This window comes from Aotus nancymaae, unplaced genomic scaffold (genome assembly GCF_030222135.1).
Source record: "Aotus nancymaae isolate 86718 unplaced genomic scaffold, 86718_ANA_hifiasm-v0.15.2.pri h1tg000025l, whole genome shotgun sequence".
Lineage (NCBI taxonomy): Eukaryota > Metazoa > Chordata > Mammalia > Primates > Aotidae > Aotus > Aotus nancymaae.
This window is the reverse complement of record NW_026988438.1, coordinates 39,849,589-39,872,635: the sequence shown is the minus strand read 5'-3', so window position 1 is coordinate 39,872,635 and position 23,047 is coordinate 39,849,589. Positions and strand designations below refer to the sequence as shown.

The following is a 23,047-nucleotide window of genomic DNA, read 5'->3' as shown; positions in this document are numbered from 1 at the left end:
TGGTTTGGGCCATCAGTGCTGTAGAGCTTTAGTCTTCGGATTCAGACAGGAAATAGGTCAAATGTATTCTGATGCAAGAAAGAATCTTGCAGTCTCTTGAAAAGAATAATACTTAGTTTTAGTTTTTCTCATTTTTCAGGAGAGAATTCAAATGTAGTGCCCTGATTAATTGAAGGTTCCAGCTATTTCGATTTTACAATACATATAGTCCACATTTTCTAGGCATAGTGTATTTTGTGAGATGGTCTTAAAATGCATTAGCATAAAGCAAAGTCCAGGCTGTGTCTCCAATAGTACACATAATTATTTGCATTGTTTTTAGCTATTAGAAGAAACTTCTAAGTGTGTGTGTAAAGACAAGAAGAACAGAAGTGTCAGTTTTAATTTATTAGATGAGTAGAGTGAGGATATCAAAGTGGTGAAATTCAGGGACAATGTGTGGGAAACAATAGTGCTTTGTATGTGTGCAGGGAGCAGTGCAGAATGGCCAGAGGAGCAAATGTAGTAGCAGAACAAAGCTTGCCCAGGGAGAGGCATCTCAAGCTGAGTTCCAGAGTTGACCTAGAGAAGGGACAGTGTTGGGAGCAAGTTACCTGAATGTCACAGAAGTAAACGAAAGAGAGAGCACATAGGATGTTTTTGGGCAATGCAGGGGAGACATTCGTTCATCCTTTCCTTCAGTGAATACATACTGAGCTCTTACACTGTGCTCTAAGTGTATAGCTGGTATAGCTCTAAGCCTCAGGGATACGGCAGGGAACCAGATAAAAAGATCTGCTCTCGTGGAGCTTTCGTTCTAATGGAGAGAGACAGATGTTTGACAAATTAAAGAAAGAGAATGTACAGCACACCAGACAGCACTAAGTATCTAGCACCTTCTGTAGAGAGAAAGAACCCCAGATAGGTAGTCAAGAGTGCTGGAGAAGGAGGCATGATATTAAGTAGGATAACTAGAGAATGTCTCACTGAGAAGGTGATATCTGAGCCAAGTACCAGGGCCTCAGGAAGGGAAATATGAACAATATATCATCTGCCTCAATAATATATCACTTTCTAGGAGGATATTGACATTATAATCCAATAAATTCTATAATTTTAACTAAAATATAATATGTGCTAATTGTTTAATAAATATTTTTCAACAACTGTGTGACAAATACCATTCAGAGTATGAAAATCTGAGGAAACTGAAGGACACACGTTCCTGTTCTCATAAATCTTACATTTTTGGGGTGGGCGGACAAAATAAAAAAAAATCTTGGTTATACATAATTATCTAGTCTGCTCAAAGGTGGTAAGTGCTATGGGGAAAAGTGGAGCAGGGTTGGGGGAGGAGAGAGTTGCCATTTCAGGTAGATAAGGTGGGGTAGGCCTCATTAAGAAAGACCAGTGTTTGAGCCAAGCCCTCAAGGCAGTAAGAGAGTTAGCCTTTTCTGTAACTGGAGAAAGGTTAGAGAGATGAGAGGCTATGAAGCAATGTGAGAGATTTTTAATGTGTGGGAGGATTGAAGGACTGGTAGTGGCAGATTGCTGATGTCTGCATGCTAGGCAGAGTGAATTAGCTTGTAAGACAAGAGGTGGTGGTCAAAGAGGGTGATATGTGAAACTGGAATTGTAGAGAAGTTGCAATTACTGGTAATTATGAAGTCTAAGATCTGACCATTGAAGCAAAGTAGCTAAATCAGGGTGGAGTACAAAATAATTGGAAGAGAAGAGAATAAGGAGCTGATGATCTTGTATTGTAAAGATGACGTGTGTATATACAAAAATTGTCCAGAATTGATATAGGAGTTTTGATGGAGAAAATTATAGCAAGCAAGGAGGAAACATTTTCTAGAAATGAGAAAGCATCTCCCTGTGGTTGGTAAATATCAGTGAATGCCTGCAACAATTCAGAATAGTGGGTGTTAAGTTACAAGTGTCAAAGCTGGGGGTGGGATGATTAAGGGATGAGAGAGGGAGAAGTGCCTGTGAGTAGTAGTGAGGACTCAGGATGACACTTACATATCTCCAAGCTCTGCTTGTGAGTAGTAGTGAGGACTCAGGATGACACTTACATATCTCCAAGCTCTGCTTGTGAGTAGTAGTGAGGACGCAGGATGACACTTACGTATCTCCGAGCTCAAGGCCATTAGGGTTCTGGGAGAAACATCAGCCATTACTCATGAGGTCAGGGGAAGACGAGTTCTCAGGGGAAAGCCAGGTTTCTGTTCAAGCAAGACGGTAAAGGGAACATTCAGATAAGGGACTGGGATATGGGCAGTCCTTCTGGAAATGGAGCATGAATTTCAGAGGGCACAGGGGATGGGTTTCTGGAGTTGTAAAGAAGTGGGAGATAAGGAGGAAAGAGGGGTTGTGCAGAGCCTTCTAGGGATTAGAATGTTTTGGGGGAATGAGGGTGAATCTAGGAGTCTTGGGTTTCTTGTAGGAACTGGTGCAATAAACAGGGATAAGTGAGATTAGTCTTTGGGATCTAAACTGGATAGTGGTGATGATACTGTGAGTGGTTGAGGGGCAAGGGTGAGGTTCTGAGATTTGCTCTTGATTCTTTTGAAAGGAAGAGACAAGGTCTCAGGAAGCCTGACTTAGTTCTGGTCTGAGGAAGCCTGACTTATTTCACTCCGCCCCATCTGCCAAAAGAACATGGACTTCCTTCGTGTGTCTTAAGTCACTTTTGACTCCAGGTGATGAAAGTGATTGCCTGAGAAGTATACAACACCTGAGGATTATACCTGACGGTGGCTCTGCAGGCAGAGAGGAGGTGTGTACATTGAACATGACATAGGGCCTTAGGGGAGAAGCAAAAGAGAGCACCTTGGAGTTAAAGGCAGGTAGATTTGTTAGAACTTTGTGCTATGATCTGAATGTTTGTGCCTCTCCAAAATTCATGTGTTGAAATCTAATCATCAATGTACTGGCATTAAAGGTGGGGCCTTTGGGAAATGATTAGGTCATGAAGATGAAAACCTCGTGAATTTGATTAGTGCACTTATGAAAAAGGCCTGTGGGAACTCATCTATCCCTTCTGCCATCTGAAGATACAGCAAGAAGGTGCCACCTATGAGGAAGGCACCCTCACCATACCACCACATCTGTTGCTGCCTTTGTCTTGGACTTGCCAGCCTCCAAAACTATGAGAAATAAATTCTGTTGCTTGTAAATTACCCAGTCTAAGGTATTTTGTTATAGCAGCGTGAATGGACTGAGACACTTTACTACTCAGGTGGTGGGAATAATTCCAGGCATTTTGTTTTGTTTTATTTTAACTTTATTGTTTAGTGGAATACTAATGTGATCACGCTGTATCAGCAAAAGACACTGGCAACAATATATGTAGTGATTTTTAGTGGTAAGTGGTGTTTGTAAGAGACTTTGAGAAAGTTGTTACATTAAAGCAAATGATCAATAAGGAGGGTCTCAACTAGGATCCATAGGAATGGAAAGAGGGAGTGAGAAATACTAAAGACACTAAGGTAAAAGCAAAAGGTTTTGCTGATGGACAGGTTATCGAGGCTGTGGTAGAAAGAGGAGTCAAGGTTGACAACAAAGATTTCAATCAGAATAGATGGGGAAATAATGTAATTAATGGAATAGATCATTCAGGTCAGGAAGAGAAACATAATGTTTGAGACTTGGAGATTTTGAAGTTGTGGCAGGAATCTGAGTGAGTTGCCTAGCAGATTCCTGAAAGTTTAAGACCGAAGCTTGGGTGAGGGTTTGGAACTGAAGCTACTAATTTGGTGGTCATGTTCAAGGAAGTGAGACTTGGATTCTTGTTAGTTCACAGTCATCAAGCTGTAGAGTTGAGAGAGCAATGTGAAAATAGCCAAAGACATAACAAGGGGAGTTGCTTGAGAATGAGAGAAATGACAGAGTGCCCACTCACTGTTGAAAAGCAGTGGACATTTAAATATTGCTAAGTGCTAGTTGCTAAATGTAATTAGGAATTATTATTTGCCTTTGAGTGAGCAATTAACTAGAAAGGTAGAAGAAATAAGACAATTTTGGCTTGAAATAAAGGAATATTATTTCAATATTCTTGATAATATAAAGGTAATGTTAGGGTCATATCTTAAGTGAGAGGACTTGGTATGAGTTCTTGCGGATTTGATGAGAAAGAATTAGAATAATGACTATGAAAACGTAAGATAGAAAGTCAACAAGAAATTAATGAAAGCAGGGTCTAGGAACTAGCTGAGGTGAGAAAGAAATTTGGAGGGAACCCAATCCTTAATAGTCTTCTGGCAGTGCCCCATAAGGCAGCCTCAGATAATCAGATGTTGCTTAGGATGCATTACCCCATTTGTGTCTGACCTCCTGTTTACTTTCAGCTCCATGTTTTAGAGTTCTTGAATCAGTAGCCTGCCTTCTGTCTCATCCTCTGGCTCCTATTGAATTTGTTATTGATTCTGCTTCTCTTTGGTTTTTCATACCTAAGAACTCTTTCATGGTTCCTTTATCCAGTGGCCCCTCTATAGCTCATGAGAATTCTCAGCTACAGCTCCTGGCCCCAGAGATTCCTAATGGCTCTGTCCATGGTGGAGGTAGTGAGGTGTGGAGGTAACTTGGGTAAGAGAAAAACCTTGAGCAAGGAGATGAAGACCTTGTAAATTTAGCCGTTTCTGGTGCTGATAACAAGATCGGAGAGCATATAAATAAGAGCTGTGAGCTTTGAAAGAATAGAGATTGATAAGTGTTGCAAAATGTAAGCTGGGAGAGAATCTCATAAGCAGCCAGTGGGAACAAGGAGAATATGTTTGAAAAGCACTGTTTGAACATTTCCCCAAGGAATGATGAACTCTGCATAAAGCTGACTTTTGATGAAGGAGAAACACTAGCTAGACCATTTGGGGAAATATGGAGAATATGGAAAAAGAATTTTATAGGACAAGATGGACTATAGTTCATAATACAGTATCAATATTAAATTTTCTGAATTTACCACTTCTGTGCTATATTTTTCCAAATTTCTACTGATGAAATTAAACTGAACAAATACTAATTGAAAATTGTAAAATTGTAAGATATTATGGAAGATTATCTATCCTATAAGATATAGTTAGGTTAACACATTTTATAATAATTCAGATTTCCCTTTTGTCTGAGTCTCCAAATAAAATGAATTTTAGAAAAGACAAATATTTAGAGTCATGTTTGGCATTGAGCATAGAAAAGGATTTTCTTTAGAGAACAGAATATAAAGTATAATATTGATGTGCAGCTCAAACTATATTAGTATTACTATTGATCATAATATTAGGTTGGTGCTAAAGTAATTGCGGTTTTTGACATTACTTTCAATGGCAAAAACCACAATTACTTTAGCACCAACCTAATAGTGCTAATTACTAAGATACTTAATCTTACATTGGTATCACTACCTACTCCATTCAATTTGTCAGGCTGCTGAGAGTTGGCAAGAAATTGCAAGCAGAACATAACAAATAAGTTTTGAATTTGAAAAAATATTTTATCTCACAAACAAGTCCAATCCATATGAAGAAGCATTAAAATAAATTAATCTGAATAAAAGATGATATGTAAATCAAATGCCATATAGGGATAAACAATTTTAATTAGCCACTATCTAATCTGTAATTTTAAAAAAAAAAAGAACAACAACAAAATAAAAACATAAGGTGTCACTGACTTTTTTTCTAAAAACACATATACTGTAGTTTAATGTTTTGCTATATACTGGCAGGAAAGAAATACATTTATTCACTGTGCACTGATTGTCTTTTATCTAATAAATACTCCATCTAAGTTAACTTACAATGCTAATTGTGAATAAACTTTATTGAAATAATTTACATCAATGAACTGTATTTATTTAAAATGTCAGTGGATGAGTTTTGCCAGATGTGAAGCTACATACTACTATAGTCAACATACAGAACACCCTTCCACCCACCAAAGTTTTGCTCATGCCTCTCTGCTGACAGTGCTAACACATAAAACAAAGAATAATCAGTCTGCATTACCAGTAACTGTTGTATCAAATATATAGGGATTTTGCTGTCCTTAAAAAAAAAATTTCCTTCATTGAATTAGTTTACTTTTTTTTTTTTTTTTTTTTTTGAGATAGAGTTTCACTCTTGTCGCCCAGTCTGGAGTGCAATGCCTCGATCTCAGCCCACTGCAACCTTTGCCTCCCAGATTCAAGTGATTCTCCTGCCTCAGTCTCCTGAGTAGCTGAAATTATAGGCACCCACCACCACACTCAGCTAATTTTTGTATTTTTAGTAGAGACGAGGTTTTGCCACATTGGCCAGGCTGGTCTTGAACTCCTGATCTCAGGTGATCTGCCTGCCTTAGCCTCCCAAAGTTCTGGGATTACAGGCGTGAGTCACTGCACCCAGCCTTTGGTGGCCTTTTAAAATAAATCTTTTCTATTATAAATTGTATCTTAAGACAGTCCCATAAACTCACAGAACTGTACATGCTATAAAGCAAATGTTTTTCACTAATCATGTCATTGTAAGTCACACTCTACTTTTCAAAATGTTTTCACAGCTCAGTGGAGGAACACAGCACATAATGAGGGGAACATTTTTCCTGCATCATCAATGAGGAAGCAAAGCCTCAGTTCAGCAAAATTAGCTTATGAAGCTGAGGCCAGCGCATAGGCAGGGTTAGGACCACAACACGTTGCCTTCTCCCCTTTTCAAGATTTGATTTTCAGGACAGACCTAGAAATTCACAAATGGAAATAGCAACTGCGAACACCACTTCCTGTGCTACTGCCTAATTAGAATGCAGCTCAGAGCTGTACCGTGACAAGAGGCTGGGGAAATACGGTTGTAAATGGACAGCCTTCCCCCCTGCTGAACAAGTGCCAGCTTATCTGCTTCATGTGCTCAGTGAGGTGTTCAAGCTGGGGCTTTCACGCTAAAACTCAGAGTTTCCCTGTGCATAGAACGTAAATGAATTTTGAAAAGGGTACCAAAGTATTTAGGAGAGTCTTTGACTCCAAGGAAGGAAAATAATCCTAGTAGGGAGAATCTAACATTCTCATCTTTAGAGTGGGAAAATGGGATTACTTTAGCACTGATGATAAAAGTAATGACATACTATGTGTATTAAAGAATTACCTAGAGGTACTTGGGGATTATTGTTGAGTCATCAAGCAAGAACTAATAATAGTACTAAATAGCAAGGGGTTTTCAGTCATACTTTGGAATAATTGTCTTTTTCTGTGTTATTCTCTATTCCACCTAGGACAGTACTTACAAGAAGAGGTTCTGTCATCAGAACTGTGTTCAAACTTAGTCTCTGTATTTACCACCTCTGTGACTTTAGATGAGACTTAGCCTTTCTAAGCTGTAGTTCTCCATCTGTAAAATGGACATAGCAGAACTTTCCTCATGGGAGTTTTATGAAGCTTCAAGTAGATAATTTATATAAAGTGCTTGGCATAGGGCCAACACAGTGTAATCGTGTAACAGATACTTGATTTTTAAAATTTTCTCTAATTTTATTGTACTGTATGTAGAGATTTAATTTTCAAGTGCAGAGTCTTGATATTAAATACATTTTTGAACTTTCAAATGTGATTACAGGAAAGCCAAATGCTAAGTGACCTAAAATTCATGTTGAGTTTTAATTTATCAGTATTTGTTTTTTACTTATAACTAAATATCTTACAATATAGCATGTTGCTTTGTTACTCTAATCAAGTCCACACCTGCAATATGACTTTAAGTTTAAAAGATGTAATATAGAGAATGCATTCCTACTATCCTAGGGCATTTTTTTAAACCTCCTTAACCATGGCATTTGAAGTTTGGACATGAATAACAGAGTACTTTTTTTTTTTCAATTGGAGAAAGGAAATCTATACCTGCCAAGAGTTGGAAATGAAAATAGGAAGAGCCCCTGGAACTCTAGTGTGTTAGACTGAAAACATTATTTAGAAGAACAGAGTGGGAAACCGGTGAATATTTTGGCTTTTATAGAAAGGGAGTGTGCCTCATAAACAGGACAGTTGGAATGTATGGAAAAGTTCCAGTGAAAACAAGACACAAAGCACATGACTAATATTGCTTTTCCAAGTTAGACAAATGCAGCTCTCACCAGAATTTGCCATTGAGGGGCCTTGGGAGCCCTCCTGGAATCTTGAGATTTTGATCCTTTTTTCAAGTTTCAAGTCTAATGTAGGAAAATCTGTACAGAGAGACGATATGGTTTTGACACCCATCTTTCTTCCTGTTTCTGTCATTCTTGAAAATTCCCAGCAGGTGAGTGTCAAAAGACAAATTGAAGTATTCTGGTAAATGAGCAACTGCAAAACTGAATTTATTTCTCTTCAAGAACTACTCTTCTTGTGTGTTGAGTGACCATTTGGCTGCCTAGAGAAACTGCTTTGCCTGGGAAATAATATGGACTACAAAGTCAGTTTCAAATACAAATGACAAATATTCTTTATGTTTGGTCATCTCCTTTCCACATCAAATAATATAGGTCAAGATGTACATAAGTATAATCTGAAGATAATCAAACAGCTCTTAGCCAGATTTCTGCATTTCATCCTTCAAAACCAGCTTCAAGTCTACTTTCATGTTGAGAGAGTGCCTCATTAACTCATGATGTGCTCTTTCTCCTTTTATATCTCCTGCAAACTCAGCATGAATTGCCTTGTTTATCGTTTTGATTTCCCATTCAACAACAAGGAATACTCTGTGTTTAGGATGACCTTAGACTTCTACTTTCCTGAGGAGTTCCAGTTTACACCTCTTGCACTGGTAAAATTAACAGTGCACCTTTCAAGTAAAAAAGTCTCCTAATGTAGATTGTAAATTCTGTAGTCACCCAATGTGTGCTGCAATCACAGCTTTTTCATTGCAAGGTTGATTATGATGGGCATAGATGAATCATAATAAAAAGTTGTGTGATGGTCCCATCTGACCGGGCTTCTCATGATGGCCCATTTCAACACCACGGATGTCATTAGCGGCTTCACAATGGTTCTTGTAAATTCCCTCATGACCTAGAGTTTTGATTTATGCCATCCCAGCCCACTTTGAGCTGTGACTCATGCTGGGATTGCCCTAAACAGGGCAGGGCAGACTAATGGAATGCATTCCATTGCCCTAACATTTCTTAACCTGCCCAAGGTTGAACATGTTTGTTTGTTTTTCTTTTGCTCTCCAAAGATCTTTACAATAGCATAAAACCCTGTTATAATCACATAAATTACTCACTATGTAACAGGAGAAGTTGAAGTTTGTCCCTGAAACATAAAGATTATATATAATAAAAGCCTTAAAAACCTACCTATCGAGAACCAAAGATAACAGTGCTGTTTCCTAATCAGCATTACAAGAAAATTCTGCTCAGTCAGGGATACTCACTTTTCAAGGGACAAGAAACATTTGATGAATTTAAATTTGTTTTAGGTCTGTGCAATAAGGAAAAGTAAGTGAATTTGGGGATACATCCTTGGACCTGAGGATGGCAGCATTAAGAAAGACTATTTTAATTCAGTATCATTTTATTATAACTTCAAAGTTCTTTAAAAATAAGCTAGTTCAGCTGAACTACACAATATCAAAAGACCAAGTTTAAGAAAACAGTAATCTGTTTTTGTCTGTGGAAACATAAAGATGAATTCAGCTAGTTATGTATCATTATGTAAACATAGTTACACTGCCTTTTGCAATAAATAGGTTTTGGAAATGAAGATTACTTAAAAATATATGTAGTTGTTATAAAAACTCAGGAATTAAATGGCCAAACTAATCTCTACTTAGAATACTATTTATTAATTACACATTTATTATTGAGTATATGCTAGTATATTGAGTGTATATACTAGGCTCACATACTGCATATATAAAGAAAATGTATTTAAGCACCTTTCCTCCCAGGAACTGATATTCTGATATTCTTACTTTTCCAAGGGAAAACAAACAAATAAACATTTAGAAATACATCTCTAGTGTGGATGTTCTACTTCAAATAATTTTATGCTTAACATTTCTTTTAAAACATTTACACTTATTCTGTTAGAGTCTCTTATTTATCTTTCAAAACTCAGATTAAAATTTATCAGTTAGGAATTGTGTTTATCTGCAAGTAAGAGGGTCTTTGAAAATAGGATGAAATAAGATTCAAGTAAAATTTCCTTTCACATCAGACACAGTTCTGAGAGTAAACAGGAGCAGATACAGGGTCTCTGTGGTGTTCTGAGAGACCTGGGCTTTTTTCCTCCTGTTGTCTTTAGCCTTGGCTTCTGTAAGACAAATTCCCTCAAGTCTGATATGGCTGCTGAGAGTCTGGACATCACATCCATGTTCCAGGCAGAAAGAAGCAGGATGGGCATAGGGGGATAAAGTCGGTGGGGGGGAACTTTTTTGAAAAACTTTCACAGAAGCCCCATTCCGAAACTTCTGCTTCCACTTAAATCATCATAATTAGTTACACAATCATCATCATTGCAAGAGAAGGTGAGAATTGTGGCATTTCAGTTCCCAATGCCACCTTCAACAGATCTAGGATTCTGTTAGTTAAGAACAGGCAGGCAAACAGCAATGTCTACCACAATACTCTAATCATTTATCACCCTCTGGGGGAGATTATTGCATAGACATTGCTAGTGCCCCACCCATGCTCTTTTTAGAGGGCTGGTGCACCATCTCCAGCTGCTCTGTATTCTGGCAGTTTATGGCTCACAGTTGCCACCTTCTCAAAGGAATTGCCCTCCACCAAAAGGAGTGACTTTGCTCAGAGATGCCTGGAACATCGGCCTACTCCAACCTCACTCCTCCCCGTACCAGGCTGCCTGCAGCCAATGACCATCCCATATGGGGTAGAAAACAGGCCCCAGGCTTCCAGGTGGGACAACGTTGTGTTGTCATTTGGGCTCAAAGCTCTGGGAGGGGTCAGGTTGAAGCCAGACTCCCATCACACCAACATAGATGCTTGCTGCCACGTGTCACTGCCTGTTCCAGTAAATCACTTGCTAACAATCTCTACTCAGGGTCTTTCTCGGGAATTAAAACAATTGTTTTTTTCTTGTAATGTCCTCATTCCCTCAGTGTCCTGCTGAGCTACTATATAAGAATTGAACATTATTATACCACCTCCTTCTCTTCCAAATATATGTTCGGATGATCAAACCTAATCACTGAAGCAGCAAACAGAAAAGACAACAAAGAGGAATCCAAATTGGTCTTCACCAAACATAAATACTGTTATATGTTTTCCCAAGTGAAAGTAGAGACCAAATTATTTAGAGAAAATAGTTTGTCCCATAAAAATGCTATTTTCATTTCCATGGGCTGAATGCTTGTTTGCTACAACTTTGAAACAAATTAAAGACCATGGTGGAGGCAAAGGAGAGGAATGTGCCAGTCTAGGCTGCGTGATACTACCAGAGAGTAGTAATTCCTGAAAGCATAATTCAGGAGCGAACTATAGATATTTTGAATTTCATGAATTTTGTTCAATTAATTCTATAAGACACAGTTTAAATAAGCATTGGTGGAATTCAGGAGCTAAAGTTTTACCACAGATGTGTTATCATTATTTTAATGACATCTGCTTCTTTGTCTATTTCAACAAATAGGTCCTTTCTTCCCCTGTTTTGAGGGATCATCTCAGGCACTAACTTCCTGGTAATATAGCTTCTCTACCTCTTCAGAACCTCCCTACTCAGATCCACCTTGTTCAGAGAGCTTGCTGTGCTTCCTCCTTTTCTCTCATGCCCCTTTACTTAACCCCTGGAAGCATTTAACTGACTTTTGTTTTGTTTTGTTTCCTGTGCCTTATTTTCAAAGAAGTAGGCCTAAGCACCTACTCCTTCCCTTTATTTTTATAGGGGACTTTAGGAAACTTCAAATCAAAACTTGGAATAGGCCGGGCCTTGTGGCTCACGCCTGTAATCCCAGCACTTTGGGAGGTCAAAGTGGGCGGATCACAAGGTCAGGAGATCAAGACCATTCTGGCTAACAGGGTGAAACCCTATCTCTACTAAAAATACAAAAAAAAAAAGATTAGCTGAGTGTGGTGGCACATGCCTGTGTGCCAGCTACTGTGTGGCACATCCCAGCTACTCAGGAGGCTGAGGCAGGAGAATCACTTGAACCCAGGAGGTGGAGGTTGCAGTGACCCGAGACTGTGCCACTGCACTCCAGCCTGGGCAACAGAGCAAGAGTCCAACTCAAAAAAAAAAAAAAACTTGGAATAACTAGGTAATGGCAAGTGATTAGAATGGCAATGTATTTATTTGTTTTAATTTTTATATTAAATGATAGCATATATATTTCCATGTAAAAGAGAGATTCAGTAATCAAGTAATATATATTTAAGGTATATTTACATGACCATGATATGTATATTTAGAAGGAGGAAAACCCAGTTATACTCTAAACTTTACACTCAGTTCCTCTGATTTTGACTGTTATCAAAGTAGAATATATATTCATTAAACAGTGTTTACTTGTTTTTTTAAGGAAGTAGCTTTATATGCTTGTCCAAATTTAATTTAATTTATATAGTAAATGCAATTAGGAAAGGGATATTGCCTGGAAAAAAAATGCATTTCTCACAAATCATTTGTCTAGGAATAACAGAAGAATCTAGAATGATTGATTCTAAATATCAAGTACTACGGTCTTTATCAGTTATAACTGTTCTTTCTGCCAGATAACCATAAATATCCTTTAAATGTTGTTGAAATTTTGTTGACTTCACTGCAGAAAAAAACTAGAAATGTCTTTAAAAACTTTTACTTGATCTGATCACTTGACTTTTGTAAAGCTCCCATTCTAAACACTGAAACTTCTATTGGCCTTTTTAGTTTTGGGGAGCTTGTTTGTCCATTTCTTCCCCCATCACTTCTATCAGTTAAATATTTTCAAAATAATATGAATAAATGGCATCATCAAAAACAAAGAAGACCTAAGTGGGTGTCATAAATATGTAGTTTCCTGATTTTTGTGTACTCTATCCTGTTGATGATGGATATTTATTATACTTTATGACAGACAGCTATAGAGGTCATTTCACATATGTCATAAACATCTAATTCTGGGAAATAATTTAAAAGTTATCCAGCTTAAATCAATGTTCATGTTGCAAAATATGAATAAAATGCAGGTGTTTTAAGAGATTTTCAGTAAGCCAGTTCATAGTCATACCAAAATTGTATTTGTAATAGATTGGATGGATGTGTGTATATTCAGCCTTATTCGTTTTTAAGAATCATTTTTGAACAACTAAAATAAATGCAGTAACTTTTGACTTAATAACTATTTTTATTTTTTAAAAACCTTGTCTTTATGACCCAAGGGACTTTCATTTTAAAGACAGCATGTTACATTTACAACAAATTTGAGGACACATAATAACATCTTTCTTTGTTTTTTTGAACATAGAGTTTAATACACACACGAACATACATGTATGTATATATCCATATATACGTGTGTGTATGTGTATATAGATAATATCAATTATAATAACATTACAATAGTTTCTTTATGGAATACCTGCTGTGCCCTGAGCACTCTGTTTGGCATGCTTTAGCTTACTTCATCCTCACATCAACAATTTGATATGGTTATAGTTAGCCCTGTGCCACAGTGGAGGAAATGGAGGCTTAGAGAATTTAGGTAACTAGACTAGTAAGTAGCTCTGCTATGGAACATTGAAAGTTTCTTCCCAGTAACTATTTAGCAATACTACCCCATCACGCCTGTTATCTACAGTTGTAAGACAAGGAGAAAATGTAAGACACATAGTACATGCTAACAGATTTAGAAATAGAATTACTTAGAATGCACACACATCGACAACATACTATTGATCTTTTTCTGATTTCTGTCAAGTCAGTTTTTGTTTTGTTTTGTTTTGTTTTGTTTTTTGAAATGGAGTCTCGCTCTGTCACCCAGGCTGGACTGCAATGGCATAATCCCGGTTCACCGCAACCTCCGCCTCCCAGGTTCAGGCTATTCTTCTGCCTCAGCCTCCTGAGTAGCTGGGACTACAGGCATGCCCCACCATACCTGGCTAATTTTTGTATTTTTATTAGAGATGGGGTTTCACCATATTGTCCAAGTTGGTCTCGAACTCCTGACCTCAAGTGAGCCACCCGCCTTGGCCTCCCAAAGTGCTGGGATTACAGGCCTGAGCCACAGTGCCCAGCCAGCAGTACACTTTTTTAAACTTTTATTTTAGATACAGAGTGTACATGTGCAGGTTTGTTACCTGGTATATTGCATGATGCTGAGGTTTGGGGTATCAATGATCCCATCTCCCGAGTACTAAGCACAGTACTTGGCAGTTTTTCAACTCTTGCTCCCCTCCCTGTTTTCACCGTCGAGTAGTTGCAGTGTCTACTGTTCTCATGTTTATGTCCACATGTACCCAAAGTTTAGCTCTCATTTGTAACGGGTAACATGTATTTGGTTTTCTGTTCCTCAGTTAATTTGGTTAGGATAATGGCCTCCAGCTGCATCCATTGTGCTGCAAAGGATTTGATTTTGCTCTTTTTTATGGCTGTGTTGTGTTCCAGATTATATATGTAGCACATTTTCTTTATCCAGCCCACCACCGAAGGGCACCTAGGTTGATTCCATGTCTTTGTATCGTAGATAGCACTAAGGCAGTATATTTTTAATAACACTGGCATCGTGAGGCGATGAGAACTAAAACAAATGAGCACAAGAGGAAGATCTGAGGATCTGTGCTTTAGCATATTATAATACTTCTTCCACTGGATTTAAAAAATCACCCTTATTAAAATGCAGTGCTCAAAGAATAAGGTGCATATTGCAACATCACTAGGCAAATAGCTGAACAAGCAGCAACTGCAATTATAAAGTGGGAAAAACCACTCAGGCACACCCTCTAATGAGGTGTCATTGCAGTGCTGAGGGCTGCTAGGAAACCATTGCTGGAAAGTAGTTTTCCTGTAATGTTAGATGGGAGGGCAGATGAACTAGGTAGACCCAGAGGCTGATGACAAACTGCCCCTGTCTGTAAACAGCAGTCATGCATTGTTGTATATGCAGTGTAAAGATTTTTACTTTCACAGAAGGGTGTGTTTGTATATGTGTTGTGGGAGGGGAGGGAAGGAGAAAGAGTGTGTGTGTGTGTGTGTGTGTGTGTGTGTGTGTGTGTGTGACAGAGAGAAGAAATTCCTATCACACACTGACTAATAGCATTCATAATAGTTTGAACATTCAGTGCAAAAAAATTTGCTGTAATTATTGATATTGGTACATTCGGTATTTTACTTACTTGCATATTTTTAAATTAGACAGAAAATTGTTAAAATGCTGCACACCAAAGTGTATCTGGCATGTTTTCTGTGAAGCATAACCATGACACTCTCCAGAAATAATGTTTGACACTCTTCCCATGCAATTCAATTTATGACCTTCCTCCAGTTCTGTAGAACCATGAGGCCACCTCCTCCAGATCCACTTACGGGATCTTTTTCCTGTGGTTATGTAGACCCTGAGAAATGTCAGCCCTGGAACCTGGGAAGTATTGACAGGACCAACATTTCTCTCTCTTTGGGTCATCATTGTTAGGTGTCTGAAATTTGAGAATAGAGATTCTCAAATAGAGACTTTTTAAAGGAAAGAGTCAAATACAAAGAAAACATTTTCACCTATGAATTTGTTTTTACCATGTGTACAATGGAAGTAGGAGCCTTATCTGAGCTTGAAACTGGGTTAACTTAGAACAGAGTCAGACAACTATTAGAAACAAAGACCGGAGTCCTAGACTCTGCAGCTTCCCTTCCATGAGACTACAGTCCTTAATTTTTTTTTTTTTACTTGAATAGCATTAGGGTACAAGTGGTTTTTGATTACATGGATGAACTGTATGGTGATGAAGTCTGGGCTCTTATTGTTCCTATGTGTACATTGTACACAATAGGTAATTTTTCATCCCTCAGCCCCCTCCCAAACCCTTCTTCTGAGTCTCCAGTGTTCATTAAACCACTTTGTATGCCTTTGGATACCTATAGCTTGGCTCTCCCTTGTAAGTAACATGTGCTTTTTGATTTTTTATTCCTGAACTACTTTGCTGAGGATAATGGCCTCCAATTCCACCGAAGTTGCTGCAAAAGGCGTTATTATTTTTTATGCCTGAGTAGTATTCCATGGTATATCCATACCACATTTTCTTTGTTCACTCTTCCACTGATGGGCACTTAGACTGATTCCATATGTTTGCAATTACGAATTGTACTGTGATAAATATGTGCACACAGGTGTCGTCTTGATATAATGACTTCTTTTCCTTTGAATAGATACCCAGTGGTAGGACTGCTGAATCAAATGGTAGATCTACTTTTGAGACTGCAGCTTTTTTTTTTTTTTTTTTTGGAGTTCCTTCAATTATATTATTGTACGTGAACACTTGGAAAAAATGTTTCTTTTTTTCACAACCTCACCAGCATCTGTTGTTTCTTGACTTTTTAATAATCGCCATTCTAATTGGCATGAGATGGTATCTCCTTGTGGTTTTGATTTACATTTCTCTAATTGGTGATCTTGAGCTTTTTCTCACATTGTTAGCCACATGAATGGCTTCTTTTGAGAAGTGTCTGTTCATGTTCTTTGCCCACTTTTTGAGCCTGCAGCTTTAACTGCCAACACAAAAGTTTTCATGTTGAGTGAAAAGCTTGGTCAGGTCTGAACTGAAATAGACTTAATTCCATGTTTTAGTTGAGTCAAGGCTAAGTAAGTTGGCAAAAGTCAAGTTAGATCTGTGTCTTAGTTCATCTGTACTGCTAAAACAAAATACCTGTGACTGGGTAATTTATAAACAATGGAAATTTCCTTCTTACAGTTCTGGAGGGTGGGGAGTCCAGAATTAAGGTGCCAGCATCCATCGTCCTATGAGGGACTTCTTGCTGTGTCCTCACGTGATGAAAGAGCAGAAGGACAAAGACAGCTGAAAGCTTTGGAACATTAATCCCATTCAGAAGGGTGGGGCCCTTATGATCTAATCACCTCCTAAAGGCCCTACCTCTTAATACCATGGCATTAGAGAGGCTAAGGTTCAACATATGAATTTGGGGAGACACACCCAGACTGCAGCAGTTTGCGACTGTGCTTAATGTCTAGTCCTAAATTGGTTTTCTTTCTGTAAACAAAACTAAAAGGGTCACTCACTTTTCCGAACATTTTAGTAGTAAGCAGATTTTACAGTTTGGCAGTCTATACCACATGGAAAATTTTTAGACTAAGGACTTTTCATACTTTGGATAGCCAAGCTGGTGGTAGAGGAAGCCCAAAATTTTAGAGTTACCTTTAGTGCTCTGAGTTCTAGGCCAGGTCTAGAAAGATTAGTGAAGCGAAGAAGTTTTGGTCAATGTATATACAAAGTTGATATAAAGTGAAGGTCAAAGCATAGGAGGTGATACATAGAAGAGTTAATAGAATATTAGAGGTGCTAGGGAAAGATGTTTTCTGCTTACACCATTGAATGTCTGGGAAATACAGGGAAGGGTGCTCCATACCACCCCAGCTAGCACTTCTAACTGTAAACACAGGAGTAAACACAGTTGCTCCCTCTCTTCTCTTCTCCCACTACCTTCCTCTCTCTTCCCCTCCACCTCCAGGTCAGAACTGCTTTTATCTTGTATTTCCAGAATGTTGGGAAAAGTTGAGAGAGAAAGAAAAAAAGAGAAAACTGTTGGAATGTGGCTAGCTAGAGATTTTGTGGTCTCCATTCCCTTTAAAATTACCACATCCATGTGTGATTGTGCACATGCACACAAGTGCATGAATGTGCACACACACATACTTTTCTTTTATATGTAATACATTTTTAAAGTGATAAACATGGATTAGAGGAAAGAAAATGAGATGACAAAGAGAAATACCAAATGTGACTGCCTCTGGGGAGCAATCCTTAAATATGCCCTCTTCCTCCACCCCTATCCATCCTTCTCTAAAGCAGAGTGAGAGGCACCTTCTCCCTTCTCTTCTAGCACTTTGGTGAAATCTTTCTGTGCATCTTATACTATGTGATACTGTTTGCTTATGTGCTTCTCTCCTCATCTGATCTGTGAGCCACCTACATCCAGAATGTCCCTCTTATTTACTGTGAGTGAGACGGACAGATCACACTGTGACTTTCATTGTCCTTAGAACATGTCATGGTAAAGAATAGACTCTAGGAAGTATGTGATTGTTCCACTACAAACTCATGATAAAATGATGTATGACTCATTCTGCATCATATGTTGTGTTTCAACCTATAATAATGAGCCTTATTTTAATTGTTTCAGCAGTTAGTGGATAAAGAGATAAAGGTAAATAATTTCCAGGCACAACTGTGTTATTAAAATACTATGGACATGTGCAGGAATCTATGGAAATATCAATTGTTCATGATCTTAGATCTTAAGTCATCCAATCTGAGAAATTAAATTAACTAAAACAAGTCATTCGGTTTAACCACTTTATTTCTAAAATACTGAATCATGCCAGTATGTCTGATTCTGATATTTCTCAAGCCAAAATAATTAATATTAACACAATTAGAATTCTCAATTACTTTATATATCCATCAAGATTATTTCTCAGAAAATTCATTCACTGTGATTTAATGTGACTGTATATGTTGAGATTTATGTATATAAACAATAAGTTTTATAGGAAAAACTCTAGAACCCAAAGCACCTGCTTGCTCAGAGAATATGAAATACAGTGAAACTTAAATTTACTAAAAAATTTGAAGGATCCTCATCCTCTACTATTGTAGCAGAATTGAAGCGAAACCCCCAATCTGATCCAAATCACATTTTTGTCACTCTTCTTTCTCCCAAACTCATAACCAAATCATAGTTATCCAGGTGTCTATTAATTACAATGAGCAGGCCAACTTCCTCCAATAAATGATATATCTTTGTTGTCAGATTTTTGTAATAAGAGGTCCTCTTGTTTCAGTTTTCAAAATGCATTTTAGTCTAGAATTACATATCCTTTCTATTTTGAGAGTAAATTGTAACTGTTTTCTCCTTCCTTACAGAAGACAATAGATGTGCATCTTCAAATGCAGCATCCTGTGCCAGGTGCCTTGCACTGGGTCCAGAATGTGGATGGTGTGTTCAAGAGGTGTGCCTTTTTCTTTTTTTTTCCTTTTTCTCATGGTTGACTTGAGCTATAGCATGACTTCATTTTCCGAATATTCCATGTCCTAAAGGTGCATCAGGAAAAAGATACTGCTGAACATAAGGAAAATTTTATTGCGTTTTATGCTTGGAAACAGTGTATCCGGCTGACTATAATGTATAACCTTTTTATTAGGAAAATTACGGTAATTTTGAAATGAAGTGCAAACCATTTTATGTTTTCCATCTGTTCTATAGAAAGAATTGGCAACCACAGCTAGTAACTTTTGATAGTTCAGTAGGCTTTAGTGTGGAATTCCTGCTTCAGCTTGAGGCATTAGGTTATGTATCCTATTGTTCAAAATAAGTGTTTTTCTGTTCTACCAAGAGAGACAAATCCTAATAACAAAATTCTTAGTAAAACAATTACAGTGCATTCCTTCTTTCTTGGCTCTAGGGCTGTTTTGTTAGTTTTCTTTTGTCAGTAATCTGCAGTTAGAATTAACTGCCTGTATCTGGTAATTTGCACTGAAGAGGTGATCTGCTAACTTGGAATTTCTTCTTGTATGAGATTGCCTAAATAATTTTACATTCACTTATGTAACTCCTGGGAATTGGAACAAACAAATAGGTCTTTAGTGACCTTTTGCTTGACATGGAGATAAGTCTCTAGTTTTTGTCTCCTCTGACTTAACAACTGTGCCTACCGTTATCTTTCCAACCTCCTTTATTACTTCTTAGAGAAAACAGAAAGCTGAAAGGTAGCAACAGATGGTGGACATCACTTTCTTCTAGGAAGCAAGTCAGAATAGAGGCAGGGGAGAGGTTCAAGAAACAGTAGGTATATCTGAAAGTAAGTCTCCCTACTGATAGACTAAAGGCTTCTCAGATGGACTCTGGGCTCCATCAGTGAGAAAACCAGATGTCATTCATGAACTAGAAAGTGCTTCTTCAGAACTTCAGGAGCCAGAGATGTCACAGAGAGGACAATTTCACAATTTCTGGGTCCAATCCCATCACTTCCTGTGAGTCAAATGACCAAAGGAATTCACTTTATTCTAGCATCTCCCTTTCCTCATCTCTATAACCTCAGATTTGGTGTTTGCTTCCAGGTTTTTCTCTGTCAAGAATGTTTCATGGCTTATTATTTCCTGACCCCAAACCGGTACTTCATTTTAGATTTTCACTGCTTCACTAAGGAAAATCCTTAGAGCCCTGAAGTTTGTGCCAACTTGCTGTCAACTGCTGAATGCTTTAGTGAGGGTAGTTTGGAAGAACCTTCAAAAGACAGAACAGAAGCCCAGTTGTCAGCCACATGTAACATGTTAGCCATAGAAAGTCAGGTTTCAGAGGGACTCCTTCTCCCTCTCACACCTCTGACTAGAAGAAAATAATCTGGAGAGCCACAGCTCTAGGAATAACTGTCCATCCTGCCACAGAAAGAAGAATTTTGCATATTCAGAAAAATCAGTTGTCAGATGAAAGGAGCTAGGTCAAGGAGCAAGGAGAGGGCCACTGGAAGGAAGAAGGAAAACCTGTCACTGTTGGCCACATTCTTCAGATGGGATCTTGGAGAAAACAGAAACTCACTTGGGTGCTCATGTCCCCAAATATTCTATGTAGTACAGTGCAGTCTAGTGTATGTATTGAAAGAGCAGGCTCTGAAGAAAAACTGGGTTGGATTCAAATCCGAGTTCCACCAGTTTCTAACGTTATACACTTGGACATGTTACCTAATCACTTTGAACCTCAGATTTCCATACCTCTAAAATGGAAATACAAATTGTACCCACCTCCCAGTCTTGTGAGGATGAAATGAAGCAATGTGGGAAGCACTGGGCACAGAGGCATGGCTTAAGAAGCTCCAGAGAACTTTGGCAAGTCTCTGGAGCAACTCATTCAGGGTTAGGAAACCAGGAGGATTGCCTGCATTAATAACACAACCTCAGGGGAAGCAGCCAGTTTTAGGACTAAGCCACCATCCACACCATTAGCTGTCCACTCCCTGCAGGCTGCCTGACATCATTGAGAGGAAGAATGGATTATTTAATTTTGGAAGATCCCTCACCCTTTAGGCACAGATGTGACTGACGCCAATGATTTCTCAACCAGCAAGGCTGGAGGGAGAGGCAGGGGTTTTTTTTTTCTTTTTTTTTTCCCTGCTTATGATTAGGATAGATAAATGGTAAGAAAGTAAACCTGGCTTAAATCATTTTCAAAGCTACTCAAAAGTAAAAGGTCTCTGGAAAATTTAGACAGGATGTGTTCAGTTTGCTTGCATTGTTATGTGGCATGTTAATCTGCCATTCCACATACTTTGCTTTCTCTTTCCTTCTACACTACTACGTAAGTAATTGGAAAATAATTAGGATGGAAAAGTCTCCATCAATATGACCTAGTTTAATGCCCCGTGTTCCTTTCTAACATCTAGGAAAGACATGATAAGTTTTGAAGAATTCCCTTCCTCTCCTACCTGATATGTGTGATGCAGGGTGTCATACATAGTGAGAGTTCAGAGGGCAGGCTTGGAGCGTAATTATGCTTTCATAACATATATGATAGGAAAGCTTTCACTGTCAAAGGCAACATGATAGAATTTTCTTGTTTCTCTGCAGGTTGCTATGTTTGGAAGTCGAACAGACTCAGGCATGAATAGGAGAAAAAAAAACCTTCTCTCATATATATATCCCCAGAATATTATATTAAATTGATGAAAATAACAACCAATAAAAAGCCAAACAGGCCAGGTGCAGTGACTTACACCCGTAATTCTAGCACTTTGGGAGGCCAAGGCAGACGGATCACCTGAGGTCAGGAGTTTGAGACCAGCCTGGCCAACATGGCGAAACTCCATCTCTACAAAAAAATACAATAATTCGCTGGGCACGGTGGTGCGCGCCTGTAGTCTCAGCTACTTGGGAGACTGAGGCAAGGTAATTGCTTGAACCCGGGAGGCAGAGGTTGCAGTGAGCAGAGATCGTGCCACTGCACCCCAAGCCTGGATGACAGAGTGAAACACTGTCTCCAAAAAAGAAAAAAAAAGTCAACTAGAGAAACTTCAGTCCGAGCTTTTCCTTCTCAAATAGGTTTTAGATGCAGAAAGTTGGAGTAGGATTTTTCCTTGTGGGTTTTTTCTTTTTTTTGTAGAAAAAGTAAAAACATAAGGATTAGAAGAAATTAAAATGATACAAAATACCAAAAATGCAATATTTGCTATGTCGTTTTCTTTGGATATAATTGAGATGATATACACTAAAAACATCAGTGATTTTCTTTCTTTTAAACAGGATTTCATTTCAGATGGATCAAGAAGTGAACGTTGTGATATTGTTTCCAATTTAATAAGCAAAGGCTGCTCAGTTGATTCAATAGAACACCCATCTGTGCATGTAACAATACCCACTGAAAATGAAATTAATACCCAGGTGACACCAGGAGAAGTGTCTGTCCAGCTACGTCCAGGTTGGTCATTTTCAAATAAATCTATAATGATTCTTAATTTGAAATTGCAATTTATTTTAATTTGCTCATTTTTAATATTATGTGGCAGGCAATATTGTTATTGTAGAAACCACAGTGGACTCAGATTCAAGAAATTAGGATTCTAGTCTTTATAGTGCCTACAGCCAGCTGTGTGACTTTGGACACTGCAAACCTGACCACACTATATTCTAATTATGTGTCTGTTCACATAATCTGATCAGGTTGTGATGTAATTGTGTTTTTCTACTCTACTGCCAGCCCTAGGAGCAAGGGACATGTTTAGTCCACTTTCTTTTTCCAATGCCTAGCAGTGTGCTGGCATGTAGTAAACACTGCATAAATATTTGTTAGGTTGATTGATTACTTGATTAGAAGGAGATGTGAATTAAGCTAAGTTCTTAGAGCCTTTGTAATAAACTTTTAATCACAAGGCTGTAATTCGTGATTATCATAATTACATTGAGCAGTTTTGTGATGGCC

The 23,047-nt window shown here is 38.2% G+C and overlaps 1 protein-coding gene across 1 annotated transcript in view; it reads left to right on the top strand.

Annotated features, from left to right (window-relative positions):
• Positions 1 to 23,047, top strand: part of ITGB8 (integrin subunit beta 8) — an 80,110-nt gene that overhangs the window by 12,380 nt on the left and 44,683 nt on the right. Inside the window, exons 2-3 of the mRNA XM_064380551.1 lie at positions 19,003 to 19,088; positions 22,372 to 22,546. Of these exons, the coding sequence (XP_064236621.1) occupies positions 19,003 to 19,088; positions 22,372 to 22,546 (261 nt within the window). The remainder of the gene's footprint in view (positions 1 to 19,002; positions 19,089 to 22,371; positions 22,547 to 23,047) is intronic.